Source organism: Polyergus mexicanus, unplaced genomic scaffold (genome assembly GCF_030449975.1).
Source record: "Polyergus mexicanus isolate NDT 795.1 unplaced genomic scaffold, iyPolMexi1.0 SCAF_4, whole genome shotgun sequence".
Lineage (NCBI taxonomy): Eukaryota > Metazoa > Arthropoda > Insecta > Hymenoptera > Formicidae > Polyergus > Polyergus mexicanus.
The window spans coordinates 4,589,269-4,600,313 of NW_027223324.1; the positions used below are offsets into that span (position 1 = coordinate 4,589,269).

Here is an 11,045-nt window from a genome sequence, read left to right on the forward strand (position 1 = left end):
TTCCATCGGCTCAATCTTCTCTTTAACTATCTCGCGATACGCAGAGATCAAAAGGTCGACTCGGAAAATTATCTGGGAATTATCGATGCCAAGAAAGTCGGTCAAACTTTATAGTCTTGTGATAATGGATTATACTTGCCGATAGACACATATATTTTAAGGAGAAAGGGAGAAGAGCTTACCAATAAATTCATACGACAAGGAGAAAAGTAAAATCTGCAGTTAACAAGTTAGAAAGCATCATGATGCGCGATGAAATACGAAGATAAATAGTAAAAATTTTCAATCGATTATTTCGATGATAACGCGGCGGAATCGTATATCTTTCGATTTTATGTAAAATATCGCACAAAAAATAAAAATAATCATCGAGTAATCATTAAAATATTATTGTAGCAGATATGAAAATATTATTTAAAAATATTATCTATTTAAAAAAAAGCAAGGCATATATATTAATAACCGATCTTTATCAAATGAATTTATAGCGACACGATTAAATTTAAAAAATCAGATATTTTATTAAATTAAGTTTTAAAACAAATCGTCATAAAAAATAATTATGTTATCAATTATTTATCGTGAAGAACTATTTGTGCAATTTTGGTATATCATTTACATTGGAAAAAATATTTATATCTTAAGATAAGTTTTGTTTTATTTCAGTAATTCAATCTTAAATTAAATTACAGAGAATAAGTTATAGGAAGAGTAATATTTTTTGCTTGTCTACTTTTTTTCAGAGCCGATCTACAGCGAATAGTATATAATATATACTATATACTATATACTATATACTATATATATATAGTATTGTTGAAATATTTTATGTCTATAGATGAGGCTTCTTAACTACGTGCATATATTAATATTATATGTAATTAATTCATCATTTTGTAAATATTGTTTGATTACTGGAATGCATGCATGTTTTAATACTTTTTATACGTTAATAAATATTATTTTTATGCTATCCCATAGATTAATATAATTTCCATGTTTCTATGATTATTCCTTTTTGTTGTCTGGAACATTCGATTCAATTCTTTAAAACGAAGAGTCTGTGAAAACATTACGAAAATGTAATAATTTCTTTTAACAATTCAAACATGTAACAATTTATTTTTATTTATTTATATAGTTAAAATAAACTAAATTTCTTATTTTAAAGAACTATTTTTTATTAAAAAAATTCAGATAAACTCAATAACATAACGCGCTAATTACATTTAATTTGTCAAGTTTTATTAGTAAAAAATACGCGCGTATAAATTTTTATTTTAGATAAAGCTTTTTTTAATTAGTACAATTACAGTAAAATAAAGTAATAAATAATTAATAAATAATTGAATAGTATATATAAATATATCTATATCATTTACAAAAAGTTAAATAAAAATATGTCACATTTTTTCAAATATAATAAACTGCATAACTTATCGTTTTTGAAAATGAATTTAATGTTATGAAATATTACTTGATTTTACGAATTATGAAATATGTAATTTTATAGAAATATTAAGTATAGTTGTCAATATTTTATTTAAGATTATATATCATGTATATAATAAGTTTCCATAAGTACTAATTATGGTTATAAATCATCATAGCTTTTTTGGAAAGATTAATTTGAATTGATGTTCTTTTCATCTGTATATAATAAATCTGGAAAAAATTTCAGATTACCGTAGAACGCAAAGAACAGAGGTGAAATTTATTCTTTATGATTGAAATGATATATTATATAAATTCTTACATTTTCTGATAATTTACGTCAGATCTAATATATAGTGTAAGATTTTTTTTCTCAATCTAACTTTGCGAAATAATTTTTAAGGATGACTGCGAGACACGATCATCGATCGTAGTGATCGTGCGTTTGAAAGCGTCTTATTCGTGTTTTCCGGGACATTTATCGAGATGTCGTGAATGTGACTCGTTCGTGCAACCATTAATTCGCATTAGATGAAAGTACGATGACTTTCATACGAGGATGCGCTGTGCAACATTAGGAAGGGAAACAGAGAGATGAGGGGGAAGAGAGCACAACGATGCTTTCTATGGATAAGACGAGAATTGAGCGAGCAAGCGTGTCTCAGGGTCTTCAGGGTCGCGAGACAAACTCGTGACCTTTACTTTCTCCATAGTCGTGCCGCAACAAGTGTGAGGGCGATACGTGAAGCTGCAGAAAAAAAAAAGAAGATATATGATCAGAATGGAAGGGAAGACATCGGCCGGAAGTCGTACGGCTGGTAAATCTCCCATGGCAGTTTAACGAGGATTTGCGCAAACTCGAAAGCTATTTGAAAGAAATGCCAAAAGTACTTTCGATTCAGACGATAATCGATTCAAAAGACAATCAATCAATTGGTTACGCTTTTCTCTTCCGATAGCTTTCGATTTTTAGATCGCCCCAGATTATTCGTTGAAAAATTATAGGCAATATACAATCATTATTATTGGCAACGTAATCTAACAATTATTTTTTTTTGCAACAAACAATACAAGAGACTGCGATAAATTCTTAGTTTTGAAATTATGAATATTATTAACAATAAGCACAAGGGACCAAAAATATGAAATTTTCGTATAGAAATATTTCTATCGTTTACGTTAAATTAAATTTAAAATTATAAATCTTAAATCATATTTAAATTATTATATATCAATTTTAAATTGTATAATTATAAAAAAAATACTGCAATATGAGATACGCGTATATACAAAAGCAAAAAAAAAAAAAACCTGGAAAGATTGTAATAAATGATGAGAACTTTCTCAACAATTTCACTTAAAAACAATCGTATAAACCTTTGCAAAAAAAAAAAAAAAAAAAAAAAAAACCTCATTTTTCGGCGATCTAACGAAAGTATAGTCATCTAATAAAAAGTAAAAGCGACAGGAGTTTTTTTTTATAGCGGAGTTACGCCGAGAGACAATGTCGAAATCAGTGGTACGGGGATGCGTATCATTCTCGCAAGTGATCTTACCTTCCTCATTACCTCGACCTTAATTACAAACGTTCCGGCAGTCTCTCTTCCTTCCTCATCGGGGCATAAACTCGCTTTCGTGCCTTTCGCCCGCAGCTGCCGGCAAAAGCCTCGAGCGGATTCTCACAAGCCGGGCTCTCCATTAGCATATAATGACGCGAATGTTAAGCTTGAGGAAAAGCTCTGGTTAACAGATTCATAAGATCTTGTCCGGAGAGTGAAAGTACTCGTGCGAGTTGGACCAACGAACGGGTTGCATCGCGCGGAGTTAACATTACGTGTAGCAGACCACGTCTACGATACGTCGACGCACAAAAAGATATAAATTGACGTGCCGAGAGAGAAAGAGAGAGAGAGAGAGAGAGAGAGAGAGAGAGAGAGAGAAACGAAACATTAATCTTTTTCAATATATTTTTCTAGAAAACATCGAAACATCTCACACTCGTAACACTTGAATTAAAAAAAAAAAAAAAGAAGAAGCTAGATAGCGAGGGAAAATATATTATTCGATAAGTCGGATAATAAATTCTAAACTTGGTAAATTCCTCACGATATCCAATCGATTATATGACGATTATGCTAGACTAACAGAGCATAAATCAGTCGCCAACGATGGAAATAGAATTGAATTGTAAATTTGTCGATAAATGTAGGAAGTAACAATCTTTTAATTAAAATTCTTCACGGCTCATAAAATGATCCGTCGCATTAACAATCCGTTTCATACTTCGTAAGATCCTCCGAGAAGATTTATATAGTTTTAATAGACACATAAACTCGATTACATGAAAAGCCATGTATCCGCATTAATTTTTGCGCGCGAGCGCATAGTAAATCAAATTAATATCATGAGATTCAGTAACATCTCGTGCCCTTCTAATTAGGACGATTCGATGAAAAAAAAGAGTTACATCTGGATAATTTACTTTAAAAAGTAAACTCGTCGACCTCGATATATTGACCTTGACCCTATTTTCAATTCGCGCGCTTCTGGTACTACATTAGTACTTATTAATAATGCAAATGAGATTATAATTCTATTTATAAAATATGACATAAATCGAACGTTTTCGCGCGCACGTAACACGTAATTACGAAGCATGCCTATATATATACCCATGTCTACATTTGCGAGAAGTATCTGAACGGGCGTTTGGAAAGTGAAATTCGTTCGAATCTGCGATCGGCGAAGCGTTATCTAGGTGAAATTACACGCCTAATGATCAATGTCGTAAGGGATTATTACCGCGTATGATTCTGTCATTCGTAATAACCTTGGTGTTGCATTAATGTGCGCAATACACGGTTATATTTGTGTGCGCGTCTTACAAACAATCGAAGGAGTCATTTGTGATTAGAATTTTTATAAATAATAGCATAGAACTTTTATAAAGCAAACCGATATCCTTTAAAAAAAGATTTTAGTCGCATCGCAAAGCAACACTCTTGCTATATCTTTTTTACGCCTCACAATGCATAACGTCTTTTAAAATAAAACGACTGGATATCTTTCTTTTAGGAAGATAGTGTTACTCTGGAGAGATTTGTCTTTTCCTTTAATTACATTTATTTTTCAGCCAGCTTTAAAGAAAAGTACATTTTGATTTTATTTTACTAGAAAGATAAAAGGTATCCACTTTTTAAAAATGTATTATATTATCTCTCGTCTCTAGATTACTATAAGTTTAACTGATTCATTAATTTTTGAAGATGACTAATCTTGTGTGAAACATTTTTTCAATAATACATTTATACTGATGTTATATTTACTGTGTTTTGTGCAAAATCGTGCAATTTTATTTCAGGTGTTATTTTACTCAGTTTTAAGACATATCGAAAAAAAGAAAAACAAAACTCAAAACTTTTACATAAATATAATAATACACATTAAATAATTAAAACTTAGTTTCTTGGATCTATTTTTTCTTTTCTTTAATTATATTTGTATTATTAACTAATTTAAATAAATTAGAAGAAAGGATTTATAAAGTTAATGATGCGCCTTTATAAAAGTGTTCTTCAATATCTAGAAAATTAAAGTATACCAAACCAAGTGCACGTATTTGATTGAATTTTAGTGAGCGAGGAGAAATTTAATGAAACAAAATTTTAATTATTTATAAAAATTAAATGAAAAAAAATATATATATAAAATATAAATCATCTCGTCAAATATTGATCTTGTTTTTATATTTTTGCTATTATTATTCGAATGACAAGTAAAAAAAAAAAAATATATATATATATATATATATAATGGAAAGTAAGATAAAAAACAGTAATCTCCTGCCTACTTAACTCAAAAATGTGTCACTGAATTTTACTTACTTGTATTCTTAGCGCTTTAATCGATGCGCAAAAAGCTACACTTCATGGATCGGTCGAGTAAACACTTACACAGATTTCACCTAGATAGGACACATCGCTGATCACAGTGTCAGGACAAGTTTCACTTTCGAATCAAGCTTGTCTCGAATGGATCGCTTAAGCGAACGATGCACCCATATAACTCTCTTCTCATCCGTTAAGTATCCCGGAAGGTCGTTTGCGGGTCGGAAACTGCTTTTGCGGCACGTTTCTCTGTTTTATCAGAGAATAAGAGCGCGAATCTTCGCGCAATACGGGTGCATTTAACTTCGTTTTGTGTTTTTAATCAGAATACTTTTTCCTGAATTGTCATAAATAAAAAAAAAATGAAAAAAAAACAAATCCCCTAAATTTACATCCTTATTAATGACATTTACACAAGTATAGTAAGATAAAAATTATAATTAAACAATTTAAACATTTAAATTAATATACATAATGCAATTATTTTATGTAATTGATACACAATTGCAATAAAATTGTTTCACGATTCTGGATATATCCATTCATGATGGAAAATCATTGTGATAGACGCTGATGTTATTTATCTTCTTTCGCGATGACTATTCCGTCGAACGGAGATATATTATTTATTGTGAGTACTGCGAAAATATGTACGTTTATCATTCCAGCTTGACTACTTTCCCGTCATAGAAACGCGCAACGTATCGCGACAGATTGCGGAGAGATTGTACGAGACGGATGCACAAACAGTGGAAAACAGAAAATCCGATAAAGCTAGCGGAAAAATCAATGTCAATGCAACGAAGCGTCGTCTTCGAGAGCAAATCTCTTCCAGGATAAAGTTAAACACGAATCTCTATAAAATATCTATCTCTTTCTCCTTTTCTCTTGAGAAAAAAAACACATAATCAAAAAAACTGCAATGAAAATAAATATCTATTATATACATATAGATATATATTCTATAAACAATGAGGGTCCAAGTTATTATAATTCACGATATCGAAAAAAAAAAATAAATAAAAAAAAAGAAAAATTGCGATATTAAGTCTGAAAATTTATTTGTCACTGAAAATCAAAATCACGAGTTGCGAAACGCGCTTTCTATACACTCTTCCCATTACTTTTAATCGCGATGCTTGTCGTGCAACGTTCAGATGCACAAGTTTATCGAGTGAATACAGATAGAAAAAAAGTAGATAATTTATATTACATATCTCTCTAACGAGCAAATATAACAAAGTGATGTAATTTTTATCGATGCATTTAGTTGACGGAATGAATACGCGCAATATAAGAATATAATTGAATGCGCATCTATAAATCGAATATCCGGTCATTTCGATGTGGGCGTAGGAAAGTTTGGTGAAAGCGCTAAACGACCGACTATGTGTGATGTAAGAGCCTGGACTCTGCATTTCGATATGACTACGTCTAGTCACTGCCGTAGTATGCTCCATTTTACAGATCGCACGAGCTAAACTTTCCATATATTTAACGAGTTATATATTGATATAGTCGCAAAAAATTTCCATATTTATCTCGATCTAATTACCATATTTTATTTATCACGATCTATATATAATCGTACCATTGCATTTAAAGCTCCCTCTGTATATTGATTTTTAAGTTAAAAATTATTGAGTATAGGAAAAAATATATAATTGAGAATTTTAATGATATAATTTCTTTAGTTTATATTGTACATACGAGATGTTAATGTTTCTATTCATAGCATAGGATTTTTTCCCTTCCGTATGTATCGTATTGTAAAGAAAAAAAAAAATAAAAAGAAACATTTTATTGCAATAATTGCTTACACAATCGATAAAAACAGAAAGAGGATCAGTAGAGATACGTTCGCATTAGAATTCTCTATCGATTCTTTGCAAATAATTCGCGAGCATAATCGCGAAAATATAAGCAGATCCACGATATAGAGATCTCTAGATTACTTTATTAAAAGAAGGTTATTTAGTACCCGAAAAACTGGCAATGGCCTGGGTGTAATCGTCGGGAATATGCTTGACATCTTAAATAATAATGAGTAAAGACCAACAACGGTTACGTAACGAGCCTTTTTATAGTCAGGACGCAATCCAGGACGCAACGACATTATGAATGCTCGACGTCATTGGCGGTTCCGGAGTCATCGCAATATGACTTTTCACTCACGAAATATATGTCGTTGTCCGTTGCAAAAATAATTCTTTCCTTAGTTTCGAAAGCAATCAAAATAACATTAGCATTTAAAGAGACAAGATAAAAATAATTTGTTGCATTTATTTCTCGAGTGCTTTAGAACTAGTAATATATAGTTACAGATAAATAGTGTAATTAAATTAAAAAAAGAACATTGCACGTAAGAATTTAAAAGTGGTTAGTCTTTTTAATATTTTGAAAAAGTTCAAGCATATATGTTTCTCATATCATAGTCTCGAAAGATTAAATTTCTTCCATAAACTTTCTTAAATGATATTTGCGCTATTAAAGATATATATATTAGATATATATATTTGTTTAAAGATATATATATATATATATATCCTTAAACAAATGTTCATCCAAAATAAGGTGATAAGTACAGACAGATAATTAAATACTGAAACGTGAAAAATACGAATATTGTAATGAGCCGGTCGGTGTCGGTCTCTTTCAACTCCGGGAGAATCATCTCTTTATAGCGTACGACTCCGTTTTCGGATGTTTGAATGATGTTTGAAAAATATCCTAAGAGGTGTGAGTGCAAATAGAAAACTGGGGCCGTTAGAAATTTCCGTTTACATTTATACAGCTTGACATATCGGTCGATACGTACATTTTTTTTTCTTTTTTTTTTTTTTTGCTTTCTAAATGTTTCGGCCCTCGAGATATCTGAAGATACCGAAATCTTTCGAAACGTCCTCTCGATATTTGTCATACCTGCACTTACAGGCAAGCACGATGGAATCTCATATTTTCCGTATCGTCTTTTATATAATGCGATAGAGCTAAGAATTGAAAATAATTTAAGTGCTTAAGAAAATTTCGACATTTCCAAAAGAAACGTTTAATTTGTTCCGCAACACATTTTCGCGAATCCGGTTCCTTTCAAGACGAATACATTTATGACCGAAAAAATGCGTGTCCGATTAAAAACGTATGTCCGAGGCATATTCATTGGATATGAACGTCTCCGATGCTTTTTTCGGGATCGCTTTCTTGTCCGGATTCGAAAATCTGGAGCAGCAGCCACTATGAGTAACCGTGACTGATTTGTGAAAACCGGAATAGCGACATTACCTCGCGGCTTTAAGTTGCGAGAATGTCGAGGTGCGCGAACTCTCTAACGGTCGCCGCGAACCAAGGGGAATTCACTTTCATCCGTGAGTCTCGGTCTCGACGTGTTAAACGGATATACGCACTTAACGCGGTTTAACGCCTATCGTTAACCGCTGCTTATAAACCTCCGCCTTCGAGAATTCTTGCTTTTGACAGATATTCAGAGATTCTCGAGATACAGTCATTCCGAAAATGAGAGAAGCGTTTCGCCGGGCGCTTTCGCTTATCATTGTGGCATCTCGCGAATGGACCTCGTTAAATTTAATTTTCCCGACTTGGTCGTAGCTCGATGAACATTGTCTTGACGATAAAAAGCGGAAAATACACTTTGCGTCGTATGTGCGCGAAATCGTTCCTGCACGGTACGCTTTCTCCGAACGTCATTGGAGGAAGAAGTTATAAATTTCGCGCAAAACTCGATCAAGTACAGCCAAGGGCTTCAATGAAGGCCCGTTACTTTATTACAGGATCTGACTGCCGATTCTTCTTTATATGGCAACGATTCCATATGGCTCTCCTCGATCTGTTTCAACCGATCTTATTGCGATTGATAACATTAATATTTATTTCATTTCGCTTATTGTATCGCTTTGAGGATTGCAATTGAAATTATACGATTACAATTAGAGTTGCATAAGATTTTGGAATTTTTTAAAATTCTTTCTCTTTTTAAATTAACATTTGATATTAACATCTAAGGTTCTTTATATTTTTGGAAAAAAGAAAAATTTTATTTTTCTTTTTTTATGCAGAGAATAATTAATGTAATTGAAACTTGCTTTGAAATCACAGATTCTAATCATCTACGATTTGAAAGTCAAATGTGTATGTAAAATTATTGAAAAATTTGTCGCCTTTCTTTTTATATATTCATTTCTATTAAAGATATTGTTATCTATACTCAACAGGAAATAAACAGGGCAACTTTCACGGTAGATTCGTAATAAGACATAGCGATCGAGTTAGGTTTTAAAAAATAAGAAACTTGATTCCAAGAGATGCAATCGAACGTGATATTTTCGCTCCTTCTTCCTCTCTCTCTCTCTCTCTCTCTCTGTCCGGCAATCGGTATAATCCAGATCGCAATCAGTGTGTAACCTTGTCGCGCGTAACCTTGCGAGAGCTTGAACTTCACCGTTGAGACGGACGCGCTCGAATAAAAGGGGATTCGTTCCGATCGTTCTGCTCGCTCGCTTCTGCCGGATCGAGCTCTCGATCACTTTCTCCGACGATACGGCTCAACGGAGGTCCGGTCGCGTACCGGAAGTGGGGGCGAAGGAAAGAAAGAACGCAAGAGGAGATAGAGGAGGAGAAGGGAGGGTTTTATCCACCGGGGGGCCCGGGTCCCAAATCGACGGCGCTTCTACCACCTTTCCCCCCGGATGGAATTCTGCCGATTTCCACCACTTAAGGCCGATGGATCCACCTCCATTGGCCACCACCGTGGCTTCCTCGCCGCGAAGCGTCTACCGGCGATATGCCTTCGGGGAGGATACGCGCCTATATAACTACGACGTTCCGGTGATTGAACGAAGTAAACTAAGTTTTCCTGCGCTCAGGGAACAGGAGGCACGCGCCCGAGCCCAACGGGCGGCATTGCGAGAAATATGAGGATTCGCCCGGGATGCGCGGTCAGTTGTTGCACCTCATTTTCTCTTTCTTATCACAATTTTTACGATGTTAAGTTTGCCGCGCGTTTCGCGCTCACGTGAGAAAAATCCTGCAACTTGTCATCTCGCGCGTTGCGTCAATCTTTCGATTTAAAAAGAAAAAAAAGATACGATATTGAAATATCTTTTTTACAGTGCTCTAATTCGAGTTTATAGAGTCGTGTCTATTTCGCGAAGCGTTTCCTCGCGTTTTTGTGTGTTTATATCGAATGGGCTGCGTCTCTGGCGAACGCCGTTTTCGACCGGATGCATTCGATTCTCTCGTTGATCGCACCGCGAGTCGGAGAAATATTTTTTCATAAAATTACGTCGATACTTTGGTTGTTGATTTCTTTGGATTTATCACTTTGTAAACTTTATTTATAGGCTGTATTAGCGCTGCTACTGCAGGCCGCTCTTGTGGCGAGCAAAGCTGTAGATCAAACGCAACATCCGCAACATCAAACTCCGTATGTATATGATGAGTTATTTTAGAAATTAAGAAATAACAACCGTTTACTTCGAGCGTTATACAAAATGTTTGATAATAAACGGTATTTATATGACGTACGTGACAAAATTTAATTTTAATCTATAAAGAGTCGCAAGATATTAACAGTCACTGTAATAATAATGCATTTGAAAATATTTTTCTTTTCTTTCTCGCATTTACGTATTTTTTATTTTATTTAAATTTCTCTATATTTTATTTTGATAATTATCGAAGTAGTACTCTGCGTTGATACCACTGCTT

General features: G+C 33.3%; 1 protein-coding gene across 1 annotated transcript in view; it reads left to right on the top strand.

Annotated features, from left to right (window-relative positions):
* Positions 1-10,058: 10,058 nt before the first annotated feature.
* Positions 10,059-11,045, top strand: part of LOC138932697 (uncharacterized) — a 2,139-nt gene continuing 1,152 nt past the window's right edge. The window contains exons 1-2 of the mRNA XM_070294788.1: positions 10,059-10,211; positions 10,679-10,761. Coding sequence (XP_070150889.1) covers positions 10,059-10,211; positions 10,679-10,761 — 236 coding nt within the window. The remainder of the gene's footprint in view (positions 10,212-10,678; positions 10,762-11,045) is intronic.